This window comes from Salmo salar, chromosome 23 (genome assembly GCF_965601325.2).
Source record: "Salmo salar chromosome 23, fSalSal1, whole genome shotgun sequence".
Classification (NCBI taxonomy): Eukaryota; Metazoa; Chordata; class Actinopteri; order Salmoniformes; family Salmonidae; genus Salmo; species Salmo salar.
Genome location: NC_138313.1, coordinates 33,938,173 through 33,952,833, shown reverse-complemented (window position 1 = coordinate 33,952,833; position 14,661 = coordinate 33,938,173). Strand labels below are relative to the sequence as shown.

Sequence of the window (14,661 nt, the reverse complement as noted above, 5' to 3'; positions counted from 1 at the left end):
AACCCCAGGTCTAGCTGGACTCATACCACATCCTCTTACAGTAACCCCAGGTCTAGCTGGACTCATACCACATCCTCTTACAGTAACCCCAGGTCTAGCTGGACTCATACCACATCCTCTTACAGTAACCCCAGATCTAGCTGGACTAATACCACATCATCCACATCCTGGCTAGCTCTGACACCAAGACTGGTGTAGGGGATAGCTCTGACACCAAGACTGGTGTAGGGGATAGGTCTGACACCAAGACTGGTGTAGGGGATAGATCTGACACCAAGACTGGTGTAGGGGCTAGCTCTGACACCAAGACTGGTGTAGGGGATATCTCTGACACCAAGACTGGTGTAGGGACTATCTCTGACACCAAGGCTGGTGTAGGGGTTAGCTCTGACACCAAGACTGGTGTAGGGGCTAGCTCTGACACCAAGACTGGTGTAGGGGCTAGCTCTGACACCAAGAGTGGTGTAGGGGCTATCTCTGACACCAAGACTGGTGTAGGGACTAGCTCTGACACCAACTGTCTCCCCTGATAGGTCGCGTCTGTCACATTGCCACTGTTAAATGTTCTAAGAACAAACTAGGCAGTGTGGGGAAATCATCAAGTCATCTGAAAAACTGTTTGAAAACAGTCTAGGGACGCCCATGCTTTTATTTAGTGGCATTAATGTCAACCCACTGGGCACCGACGTCAATTCAAAGTCTATTCCACGTTGGTTCAACGTAATTCGTTGAAATGGCGTGGAAACAACGTTGATTCAACCAGTGTGAAAGTATCTGATATTGTGATTATCTGTCACACAACACAGGTACACACACACACAGACTTACACACACACACAGACTTACACACACACACAGACTTACACACACACAGATTTACACACACACCAACATAATGTCGTGGAAATACTAATCAATAAAGAAGAGAGACTAGGTCAATCACCAATCAGGATATTACTTTATTCAAAACGTATTAATAACATCGATGACTTATTTCAATAATGAAGCTAGTCGACAAACCACCCCTAGATGATTCGTTGAGAGCACAACGAGCGGATTTGAGCCACAGCATTTTAGAGCAAAGTTCATCCTCCTGAATGTTCAAGACAAACAACAGATGTATGGAATGGGTCACAAGGTTAGGATTTGTATGAAAGATACTAATAACTCACAGCAGACTGTATATGCTGTAAAGACTGTTCTCGTTGGGTAGAAACCAGGGTCTGGCCCCCATAACAAGGTTCCTCTCATAATTATCCAGACCCGAGCAATCTCCCCCTGGTACCTTCCAGTCAGACCAGAGCAATCTCCCCCTGGTACCTTCCAGTCAGACCAGAGCAATCTCCCCCTGGTACCTTCCAGTCAGACCCGAGCAATCTCCCCCTGGTACCTTCCAGTCAGACCCGAACAATCTCCCCCTGGTACCTTCCAATCAGACCCGAACAATCTCCCCCTGGTACCTTCCAGTCAGACCCGAGCAATCTCCCCCTGGTACCTTCAGGTCAGACCCGAACAATCTCCCCCTGGTACCTTCCAGTCAGACCCGAACAATCTCCCCCTGGTACCTTCCAGTCAGACCCGAACAATCTCCCCCTGGTACCTTCCAATCAGACCCGAACAATCTCCCCCTGGTACCTTCCAGTCAGACCCGAGCAATCTCCCCCTGGTACCTTCAGGTCAGACCCGAACAATCTCCCCCTGGTACCTTCCAGTCAGACCCGAACAATCTCCCCCTGGTACCTTCCAGTCAGACCCGAACAATCTCCCCCTGGTACCTTCCAGTCAGACCCGAACAATCTCCCCCTGGTACCTTCCAGTCAGACCCGAGCAATCACCCCCTGGTACCTTCCAGTCAGACCCAAGCAATCTCCCCCTGGTACCTTCAAGTCAGACCCAAGCAATCTCCCCCTGGTACCTTCCAGTCAGACCAGAGCAATCTCTCCCTGCTACCTTCCAGTCAGACCGGAAACATCTCCCCCTGGTACCTTCCAGTCAGACCGGAGAAATCTCTCCCCCTGGTACCTTCCAGTCAGACCGGAGAAATCTCTCCCCCTGGTACCTTCCAGTCAGACCGGAGAAATCTCCCCCTGGTACCTTCCAGTCAGACCGGAGAAATCTCCCCCTGGTACCTTCCAGTCAGTCCGGAGAAATCTCTCCCTGGTACCTTCCAGTCAGACCGGAGAAATCTCCCCCTGGTACCTTCCAGTCAGACCGGAGAAATCTCTCCCTGGTACCTTCCAATCAGACCGGAGAAATCTCTCCCTGGTACCTTCCAGTCAGACCGGAGAAATCTCTCCCTGGTACCTTCCAGTCAGACCGGAGAAATCTCTCCCTGGTACTTTCCAGTCAGACCGGAGAAATCTCCCCCTGGTACCTTCCAGTCAGTCCGGAGAAATCTCTCCCTGGTACATTCCAGTCAGACCGGAGAAATCTCCCCCTGGTACCTTCCAGTCAGACCGGAGAAATCTCTCCCTGGTACCTTCCAGTCAGACCGGAGAAATCTCTCCCTGGTACCTTCCAGTCAGACCGGAGAAATCTCCCCCTGGTACCTTCCAGTCAGACCGGAGAAATCTCTCCCTGGTACCTTCCAGTCAGACCGGAGAAATCTCCCCCTGGTACCTTCCAGTCAGACCGGAGAAATCTCCCCCTGGTACCTTCCAGTCAGACCGGAGAAATCTCCCCCTGGTACCTTCCAGTCAGACCGGAGAAATCTCCCTCACATGAATGGAATGTGGCTGGTTCGGTTTATCACCTAAGGCATTGTACATCTACTGTCAGCGTGAAGCCCCAGAGGCCCACTCTCAGTTCACACAGACACAATATAGTTCTAACACCCTATTCTGTTGCATAAACAACCATTTGATGCAATAACAATATTATAACATAATGTTGTAATTTCACCCACAACAATAAACACTACTGTATACAGTACACAATAACACACACAGACCAGTGATGTGAGCGGTGTGATCACCACAAGCTGCCATGTCCACATGTTTTTCACCCCTACACACTTCTCTCTGTAGCCACAGAGGACCCTGAGATGATGGTAGCCTACTGTACGCACCTGGACAGCTGTCAGAGCATCTCCCACTGTCTAGCCAAACCTAACCACATACACTCTCCCCTCCCCGGGGCACTTTCCCTCTCTCTCTATCTTTCTCTCTCTCACTATCGTTCTCTCTCCTTCCCTCTCTCACTATCGTTCTCTCTCCTTCCCTCTCTCACTATCGTTCTCTCTCCTTGCCTCTCCCTCCATCTTTCTCTCTCTCTTTCCCTCTCTCACTATCTTTCTCTCTCCATCTTTCTCTCTCTTACTATCTTTCTCTCTCCTTCCCTCTCTCTCATCTTTCTCTCTCTTTCCCTCTCACTATCTTTCTCTCTCCTTCCCTCTCTCCATCTTTCTCTCTCTTTTCCTCTCTCACTATCTTTCTCTCTCCTTCCCTCTCTCTCCATCTTTCTCTCTCTTACTATCTTTCTCTCTCCTTCCCTCTCTCTCCATCTTTCTCTCTCTTTCCCTCTCTCACTATCTTTCTCTCTCCTTCCCTCTCGCTCATATTTCTCTCTCTTTCCCTCTCACTATCTTTCTCTCTCCTTCCCTCTCTCCATCTTTCTCTCTCTTTTCCTCTCTCACTATCTTTCTCTCTCCTTCCCTCTCTCCATCGTTCTCTCTCTTTCCCTCTCTCACTCTTTCTCACTCCTTCCCACTCTCTCCATCTTTCTCTCTCTTTCCTTCTTTCTCTCTCTATCTGTCTTTCTCTTTCCCTCTTTCACTATCTTACTCTCTCTTTCCTTCTTTCTCTTTCTATATTTCTCTCTTTCCCTCTCTCTCTCTCTCCCCCCATCTGTCTCTCTCTTTCCATCTCTCACTACCTTTCTCTCTCTTTCCCTCTCTCTCTATCTGTCTCTCTCTTTCCCTCTGTCTCTCTCTTTCCATCTTTTTCTCTCTTTCCCTCTTGATCTTTCTCTCTTTTCCCCACTCTCTCTATCTGTCTCTCTCTTTCCCTCTCTCTATCTGTCTCTCCCTTTCCCTCCATCTTTCTCTCTATTTTCCCTCTATCTTCTCTTTCCCTCTATCTTTCTATATTTCTCTTTCCCTCTCTTTCTATCTTTCTCTCTTTCCCTCTCTATCTTTCTCTCTCTTTCCCTCTCTCTGTCTCTCTCTATCTGTCTCTCCCTTTCCCTCCATCTTTCTCTCTATTTTCCCTCTATCTTTCTCTTTCCCTCTATCTTTCTATATTTCTCTTTCCCTCTCTTTCTATCTTTCTCTCTTTCCCTCTCTATCTTTCTCTCTCTTTCCCTCTCTCTGTCTCTCTCTTTCCCTCTCTATCTGTCTCTCTTTCCCTCTCTCTCTGTCTCTCTTTCCCCTCTATCTTTCTATCTTTTTCTCGCTTTCCCTATATTTCTATCTTTCTCTCTCTTTCCCTCTCTCTTTCCCTATATTTCTATCTTTCTATCTCTTTATCTATCTCTCTCTTTCCTTCTCTCACTGCATATATCTACTTTCTAGCCCAGCCACAGCCATCAGGGCATGCTACTCATTTCTGCCTCAAATGTCTTCCTGGGAACTCAGGACATTGTGGTGAGCAATTCCTGATGAGCCCATGAAAGGCCAGATAGCATTATGAGGGAGTGTGTGCAGGCAGGGAAGAGGGTAATGGTGGGCCTGAAACACAGTCACCTGTAAGGGTTCTTGTATACACCTTGAATATGTACTATACATTCATGTTGACTATCTGCTTATGCACTGTCTATATTGATTTGGTTTCACATTGATCAGATGGCAATCACATGACACACCTTTAAGTGGGGGGACAGCCGGCAGTGAAGGAGTTAACGACGATCATAACTCCTCTCCTGGGGGATCCTAGTTTACATTCATTACACCATAGCCCCAGGCAAACTGCATATCAAGCAGTATTACAAACAACCAAGTGGCATATCTACTTACCATCAGCGCAGAGTAGCAGGTTGTTTCTAAAAGAAGGCTGGATGGCAGGCTGGATGGCTGTTTGACTGGCTGGCTGGTGAGAGGCCGCTGAGCAGAGAGAAGCTTTTCCAGCCCACAGAACACACAACCCACAATGCACTTCACACAGCCATCCTGCTACACTACTGCATATCTACTACACACATGTTCTCTCTGTTTCCATCTATCCCTTTATCTTTCCCCTCTATCTCTCTCTCACTCTTTTTCTTTTCATGGCCCTGTCTCTCAGTGGCGACCCGCCATTCAGGGCAGGTGGGGCTGTTTTGAGCACCAAACTTTCAGGTAAAAAATTTATAATAATAATAATATTGTTTTTTTTGGGGGGGGGGGGGGGGGGCTTGCCTGTTTTGCTTGTTATTTTGGCATTAATACGTGTCAAATATCAGTTAACAAACAATGTCAAAATAAGAAATGTAGGCCCTAACAGTTTGTGGGCAACGTTTGTCACTGTTAGAGTGCAATTCATCTATTGTTTAGTGTTGTGTCGTGTATTGGCTTTGCTGGCATGCATCCCACATTTTTTTTGTTTGCCCCACCAATACTTACATGCTAAAATTGCCACTGGGGCCTACATAAAGCTGTCCCAACAGCAGAGTCCCAACACCTTACCACTGCTACACCTGGCTTTCAGCGGAGCCTTGTCTGGCGTCGAAACAGTTCCTTCAGCCTCATTTACTGCCTTTTAAAAAAACATAACTGATATGGGTGACTTGCTTAAACAAATGTGGTTTCTACTGACAATTGAGATGTACAAACTATGGCATAAGGGGACGACAAGAGGCAATCCGTAATTTTGATTAACCTGTTGGGTCTAGGGGGCAGCATTTGCACGTCTGGATAAAAAAAATGTACCCGATTTAATCTGGTTACTAATCCTACCCAGTAACTAGAATATGCATATACTTATTATATATGGATAGAAAACACTCTAAAGTTTCCAAAACTGTTTGAATGGTGTCTGTGAGTATAACAGAACTCATTTGGCAGGCAAAACCCTGAGACATTTTCTGACAGGAAGTGGATACCTGATGTGTTGTATTGACTTTAAACCTCTCCCATTGAAAAACACAGGGGTTTAGGAATATTTTGGCACTTCCTATTGCTTCCACTAGATGTCACCAGCCTTTACAAAGTGTTTTGAGTCTTCTGGAGGGAGATCTGACCGAACAAGAGCCATGGAACGGTGATGTCCCATTAGACACCTGGCGCGCTACTTCATGTTGGGTACCCTCGTTCCAATACGTTATAAAAGGCTATGCATTCGTCCACCTTGAATATTATTCATGTTCTGGTTAAAAAAGGCCCTAATGATTTATGCTATACAACGTTTGACATGTTTGAACGAACGGAAATATATTTTTTCCCCTCGTTCATGACGAGAAGTCCGGCTGGCTTACATCATGTGCTAACGAGACGGAGATTTTTGGACATAAATGATGAGCTTTTTTGAACAAAACTACATTCGTTATGGACCTGTGATACCTGGAAGTGACATCTGATGAAGAGAATCAAAGGTAATGGATTATTTACATAGTATTTTCGATTTTAGATCTCCCCAACATGACGTCTAGTCTGTATCGCAACGCGTATTTTTCTGGGCACAGTGCTCAGATTATTGCAAAGTGTGATTTCCCAGTAAGGTTATTTTTAAATCTGGCAAGTTGATTGCGTTCAAAAGATGTAAATCTATAATTCTTTAAATGACAATATAATATTTTACCAATGTTTTCTAATTTTAATTATTTAATTTGTGACGCTGACTTGACTGCCGGTTATTGGAGGGAAACGATTTCCTCAACATCAATGCCATAGTAAAACGCTGTTTTTGTATATAAATATGAACTTGATAGAACTAAAAATGCATGCATTGTCTAACATAATGTCCTAGGAGTGTCATCTGATGGAGATTGTAAAAGGTTAGTGTATCATTTTAGCTGGTTTTATGGTTTTGGTGACCCTGTCTTTGACTTGACAAAACATTACACACAACTCTTGTAAATGTACTGTCCTAACATACTCTAAATTTATGCTTTCGCCGTAAAACCTTTTTGAAATCGTAAAACGTGGTTAGATTAAGGAGATGTTTATCTTTCAAATGGTGTAACATAGTTGTATTTTTGAAAAATTTGAATTTTGACATTTATTTGGATTCAAATTTGCCGCTCTTGAAATGCACCTGCTGTTGATGGAGTGCACCACAGGTGGCACGCTAGCGTCCCACCTAGCCCCAAGAGGTTAAGAAATGAATGAGCAAGCGACGACGGACATAATCAATATAACTATTTGTTCAGCACTTTAGAAATGTACACCGACAGAATTCAGAACATGAGCCGTTCTTACAGTGTACTCCCTGTACAACAAGTCAGAACTGTAGGATAAATAAAGGGGGTATATAAACAGACAATGAAAGCTCTTACAATATTCAATGATTACATTTCTCAATATCAGGTTATAGGCTATTTGTTCACCACCAAGTTAGAACAGTAGGTGAAATGAAGAGGTAAAAATAGAGCAAATTATTAGGGTGAGGCACATTGAATGGCATTTGGGTCTTTGCGTGTCAAAAAAGATACACATCATATAACACTATTTGATGCGTTAAATACGCTTTTAATTTGACACGTCAAATAAAACAATTCTATTATAGAATGTTATGTGTGCTGAATTTGCATGTGCATGCCAAGCACCACCAATACTATCAGTAGCACTGTCAAAGCTGTACAAAACAAGTAGCCAAACAAGCACACAATGGACCACGAACGATGTGTTTACAATATAGAAAATAGACCAAATTATTAGGGTGAGGCACATGGGCTACTGACAGCTTACTACACAATATACACTTCGTATTACTTTTTTAGCTACAGTCTACATTTCTCTCTTGCATATTACTTCATTTATGCAGCAGCATACAATACATTTTTGGCCTCACCTTGTGAAGGTGGAGCAGCGGTACTTTGTGGGCAAATTTTGTCATCAAACTTTGTCATCAAAGTCTGGCATTCTCTGTATTTATGGTGGGAACTCGGAGAAAAAAACACAGCCACTCCATTGAACAGCAGGCCAAGGTTATTGGTTTCTTTGCAATGTTGCAATTAGCCACTGATTCCTTCCAAATGACTCATTGACGAATTTGCAATTTCCAACTTGTGTAATCTTTATGTCCAATGGCCGATGAGCACCGATAAGTTTTATCTATAATTTCTCTTCATTATTTCTCTTCATATGACACGGATTAAAAAGGATTAGCCAGTAGTTTGTCGACTTGATTCATGATGATGACTGCTAGCTAAGACTTTGAAAGTAAGATGTTGACATGATCAGTCCAATCAAAGCTACTGTACATATAACATGATTTGATGTCATTCTATCTGTGGTCAATGACTTTGAGCCTTCTTGGATGGGCACTACTAATAATAATCTATGGCAGATCCCAAGGGGCTAACATTTTGGAGCTCTAAGCTTAGAATTGGGGATGACGTACCGTCCCATGAGTGACAGAAAACTGAGCCATTCACGACAGAAAACTGAGCCAATCAGGCGCAATGCTCTGTATTTTTTGCTGGCTAGCCCCTGCACCACAGGAAAGACTGAGCTAGGCTGAAACACCTGCATTTTGGAGCTGCCTCACTCCAGAAAACAAAAAAGAGACCATGTGTGTTTGCGGCTTTATTAACTCAATGATATATATATATATTTTTTACATTGTATGTAAACTGATATGTGACACGTATTAATGCCAAAATAACATGCATAACAGGCCTGTGTTTCAGTGTTTGCTTTGTGGATAGAGGTAGTGGTTGCTCTATACAAACGCTGTGTAGCTAGCTACTACACCCCCGACCACCCATCTGATTCTCATTCTCGGTGGGCTCTGACAATATGTCAACGTCTGCCTGTTCTATTTGTCTGACCTGTTATATCTCAGGAAAAGAGGAGGCAGGGGGATCTCAGCGGGGTTCAGAGCAGTGGCCAGGAAACACAGGAGAAGGACTAACTGTTTCACAGCGCTCAGGTGAGAAGAAAGGCACAGCCACGCTCATCTCTTTGTATTCGCCATGACTAAAAGTGGAATTACAACTCAATGGTAGGCAGTTGAGGGGTTTGATGTATAGAAAAGTACTACTAGAGTACAGTGGAGGATATCAGCAGGAAAGATGGTGGCTGATACAGCGTGAGGATGCATTCTATTTCTGGGGATTGTAGGATGGGGTTGTATGGGTAACGTAGTTTGTCGGATGACATTGATTCGTTGGATGCCTCAATATAAGTGCCTGATTAGCATTTTGTGTACTGTAAGTGGAATGTGTCTACTGGGAAAAAACAGACCGATACATAATATAATGAACATGCATGCAGAGAGAGGAGTTCATTCTCCCTGACATAGCTTGGTGGTCTTTAATATGTTCCATCCTTGTGGATGTTAAATCTTTCAGAGGCCAGATGGTTTGCAGACTGTGTTTTCGCTCCCAGCCTCACGGTACCCCTCATTTATACATTCATCCACATCTTGCCTTTTAATCCCAGTGGTGGGTCAAGCCTGACGGATGCCCTCCCAGGCTGGCAAAGAGGTGCAATTAGCGACTCCACGAGACAGAGGAGACTACTAGTGGGGTGGAATGAGCTGGGAGAGAATCTCCCTCTCTTTAACACACTGCTAAACATAGTTATAGCCTACCGTGTATGCATCCCTTGGAGTTCTCTCAAATAACAACTTATTTTTATAAATATTCAAATGCTCTTAAAAAATATATATAAATAGCCCCTCCACCCTGGAGCTTGGCAAATTTGAAGGATAAAAGAAATGTTCAAAGTTTGAGGTGTTAGTATTTGGATATTTAATGTGAAACATTCCTTTTGGCAGGGCTCCTTATTATCTTGTCTTAGATGGCGGTTGGTCTTTCTATCTGTGATGTTCTCCTGTGGAGGTCTGATCTGGTCATGTTGACCCATGCTGTCTCAGTAGGAGACCAGGCTCTACTGTGCTTTACTCTGCTCTACTCTGCTTTACTCTGCTCTAGTCTGCTCCACTCTGCTCTACTCTGTTTTACTCTGCTCTACTCTACTTTACTCTGCTCTACTCTGCTCTACTCTGCTTTACTACTACTTTACTCTGCTCTACTCTGCTTTAATCTGCTTTACTCTGCTTTACTCTGCTTTACTCTGCTCTCCTCTGCTTTACTCTGCTCTCCTCTGCTTTACTCTGCTCTACTACTGCTTTACTCTGCTCGAATCTGCTTTACTCTGCTTTACTCTGCTCTACTCTGCTTTACCCTGCTTTACTCTGCTCTACTCTGCTTTACCCTGCTTTACTCTGCTTTACTCTGCTTTACTCTGCTCTACTCTGCCTTACTCTGCTCTACTCTGCTTTACTCTGCTCTACTCTGCTTTACTCTGCTCTACTCTGCTCTACTCTGCTTTACTCTGCTCTACTCTGCTTTACTCTGCTCTCCTCTTCTTTACTCTGCTCTACTACTGCTTTACTCTGCTCTACTCTGCTTTACTCTGCTTTACTCTGCTCTACTCTGCTTTACTCTGCTCTACTCTGCTTTACTCTGCTCTACTACTGCTCTACTACTGCTTTACTCTGCTTTGTTCTGCTCTACTACTGCTTTACTACTGCTTTACTCTGCTTTACTCTGCTCTACTACTGCTCTACTACTGCTCTACTACTGCTTTACTCTGCTTTACTCTGCTCTACTCTGCTCTACTACTGCTCTACTACTGCTTTACTCTGCTTTACTCTGCTCTACTACTGCTTTACTCTGCTCTACTCTACTCTGCTTTACTCTGCTCTACTACTGCTCTACTCTGCTCTACTCTGCTTTAATCTGCTCTCCTCTCCTCTTCTTTACTCTGCTCTACTACTGCTTTACTCTGCTCTACTCTGCTTTACTCTGCTCTACTACTGCTCTACTCTGCTCTACGACTGCTTTACTCTGCTCTACTCTGCTTTACTCTGCTCTACTACTGCTCTACTACTGCTTTACTCTTCTTTACTCTGCTCTACTACTGCTCTACTACTGCTTTACTCTGCTTTACTCTGCTCTACTACTGCTCTACTACTGCTCTACTACTGCTTTCCTCTGCTCTACTACTGCTCTACTACTGCTCTACTTCTGCTCTACTACTGCTTTACTCTGCTCTACTACTGCTCTACTACTGCTCTACTACTGCTTTACTCTGCTCTACTACTGCTATACTACTGCTATACTACTGCTTTACTCTGCTTTACTCTGCTCTACTCTGCTCTACTCTGCTCTACTCTGCTACTGCTCTACTACTGCTCTACTCTGCTTTACTCTGCTTTACTCTGCTCTACTACTGTTTACTCTGCTTTACTCTGCTCTACTACTGCTCTACTACTGCTTTACTCTGCTTTACTCTGCTCTACTACTGCTCTACTCTGCTCTACTACTGCTCTACTACTGCTCTACTCTGCTTTACTCTGCTCTACTACTGCTCTACTACTGCTTTACTCTGCTTTACTCTGCTTTACTCTGCTCTACTACTGCTTTACTCTGCTTTACTCTGCTTTACACTGCTCTACTCTACTCTGCTCTACTCTGCTCTACTCTACTACTGCTCTACTACGCTTTACTCTGCTCTACTACTGATTTACTCTGCTTTACTCTGCTCTACTACTGCTTTACTCTGCTCTACTACTGCTCTACTACTGCTTTACTTTGCTTTACTCTGCTCTCCTCTTCTTTACTCTGCTCTACTACTGCTTTACTCTGCTCTACTCTGCTTTACTCTGCTTTACTCTGCTCTACTCTGCTTTACTCTGCTCTACTCTGCTCTACTCTGCTTTACTCTGCTCTACTACTGCTCTACTACTGCTTTACTCTGCTTTGCTCTGCTCTACTACTGCTTTACTACTGCTTTACTCTGCTTTACTCTGCTCTACTACTGCTTTACTCTGCTTTACTCTGCTCTACTCTGCTTTACTCTGCTCTACTACTGCTCTACTACTGCTTTACTCTGCTTTACTCTGCTCTACTACTGCTTTACTCTGCTCTACTCTACTCTGCTTTACTCTGCTTTACTCTGCTCTACTACTGCTCTACTACTGCTTTACTCTGCTCTACTCTACTCTGCTTTACTCTGCTCTACTACTGCTCTACTCTGCTCTACTCTGCTTTAATCTGCTCTCCTCTCCTCTTCTTTACTCTGCTCTACTACTGCTTTACTCTGCTCTACTCTGCTTTACTCTGCTCTACTCTGCTTTACTCTGCTCTACTCTGCTTTACTCTGCTCTACTACTGCTCTACTCTGCTCTACGACTGCTTTACTCTGCTCTACTCTGCTTTACTCTGCTCTACTACTGCTCTACTACTGCTTTACTCTTCTTTACTCTGCTCTACTACTGCTCTACTCTGCTCTACGACTGCTTTACTCTGCTCTACTCTGCTTTACTCTGCTCTACTACTGCTCTACTACTGCTTTACTCTGCTTTACTCTGCTCTACTACTGCTCTACTACTGCTGTACTACTGCTTTCCTCTGCTCTACTACTGCTCTACTACTGCTCTACTTCTGCTCTACTACTGCTTTACTCTGCTCTACTACTGCTCTACTACTGCTCTACTACTGCTTTACTCTGATTTACTCTGCTCTACTACTGCTATACTACTGCTTTACTCTGCTTTACTCTGCTCTACTCTGCTCTACTTCGCTCTACTCTACTACTGCTCTACTACTGCTTTACTTTGCTTTATTCTGCTTTACTCTGCTCTACTACTGCTTTACTTTGCTTTATTCTGCTTTACTCTGCTCTACTACTGCTCTACTCTGCTCTACTCTACTACTGCTCTACTACTGCTCTACTCTGCTTTACTCTGCTTTACTCTGCTCTACTACTGTTTACTCTGCTTTACTCTGCTCTACTACTGCTCTACTACTGCTTTACTCTGCTTTACTCTGCTCTACTACTGCTCTACTCTGCTCTACTCTGCTCTACTACTGCTCTACTACTGCTCTACTCTGTTTTACTCTGCTCTACTACTGCTCTACTACTGCTTTACTCTGCTTTACTCTGCTCTACTACTGCTCTACTACTGCTTTACTCTGCTTTACTCTGCTTTACTCTGCTCTACTACTGCTTTACTCTGCTTTACTCTGCTTTACACTGCTCTACTCTACTCTACTCTGCTCTACTCTGCTCTACTCTACTACTGCTCTACTACTGCTCTACTCTGCTTTACTCTGCTCTACTACTGATTTACTCTGCTTTACTCTGCTCTACTACTGCTTTACTCTGCTCTACTCTGCTTTACTCTGCTCTTCTACTGCAGCCGGCGATGTTCTTGTCACTGCCATCTGCCGTAGTGGGGGGAATAGTAGGATGACTACTCCCACACATACAATGTGTACAAACGCAGAGATGCGCACACACACACACACACACACACACACACACACACACACACACACACACACACACACACACACACACACACACACACACACACACACACACACACACACACACACACACACACACACACCACTGTGCACAGATATGCACAAAACATTGTTTATAAATTCTGAACTTATCTCTCTCTCTCTCTCACACACACACACACACACACACACACACAGTGCACTTTCCCTATATCAAATGGGCTCTTTGTCCCTCATGCATATAATTTCTGTTTCTAAGTAAACAACAATGACTCACTATGCCTTTTTTTAAAAGCAAAGAACAAATGAATTGATATTTGATGTCATTGCCTCAGAAAGTGTGAGCGAAGTGCATCTGATCAATGCTGGCTATTACAGACACATGAAACAGTTTAAACCAGCCCTTTAAAAGCCTGGATTATTGATTGAATCCTTTTCCAATGTTATATCTGGGGCTGGAGCGGATTGGAGCAGGCTGTTAGGTGGTCGGTGGTGAGTGGTGATGTGGGTTGTGTTGTTCAGATGGCACGGTGGTGGAGCAGGTACAGAGAGAGACTTACCCCTGGCAGTGTTTTCTGTTCATGGAGGGCGTTCTGGGCTTTGATGGCCGACTCGCGGGCGCAGTAGGTGAGGAACGCACAGCCTGAAAAATAGAGAGGGGGAGGTTGGGGACAGATATTAAAACTAGTCTATCTGAACACTGGGGACTGAACACTGGGGACTGAACCCTGGGGACTGAACACTGGGGACTGAACACTGGGGACTGAACACTGGGGACTGAACACTGGGAAAAGAAAGGACACTAAACATGGAGTAGCAACACTAGCTCAGTCACAGAACAACAGAGAAGACTGATCATTTTACCATCCCTAGCCCAGTTACAAAGCACAACAACACTTGGCAACAACACTGTTCACAATCGAATCCCCTCCACCCAACCCACTGGATCCCCATCAACCTCACTTAGTCTCAGACCCTTGTCAGTCATGAAAAGCAACACCCTGTGAAAGGGAAGTGTCCCTCACAATGACACAGCCAGAGCTGCTACTGGGAGCCGTCCCTCCCTGCAGACAGTCTCAATGCAGACATACACTCTATTTTGTTTCTTTCTTCGGCTGGCTCAGGGATGGATGCTTCCTCCCTCTCTGTGCCTTGCTTTCTCTCTCTCTCTTGTATTCTCTTTCTCTCCTCTCTCTCTCTCTCTCTTTCTGTGCCCCTCTTTCTCCCTCTATTTCTCTCTCCCAACCCCAGTGCCATAGATCAGCC

General features: G+C 44.5%; 1 protein-coding gene across 13 annotated transcripts in view; it reads right to left on the bottom strand.

Annotated features, from left to right (window-relative positions):
- Window positions 1-14,661, bottom strand: part of LOC106584443 (CUGBP Elav-like family member 5) — a 324,347-nt gene that overhangs the window by 276,210 nt on the left and 33,476 nt on the right. For all 13 annotated transcript variants that reach the window (XM_014169786.3, XM_045705940.2, XM_014169792.3 and 10 more), the window contains exon 2: window positions 13,956-14,038. In XM_014169786.3, the coding sequence (XP_014025261.1) occupies window positions 13,956-14,038 (83 nt within the window). The remainder of the gene's footprint in view (window positions 1-13,955; window positions 14,039-14,661) is intronic.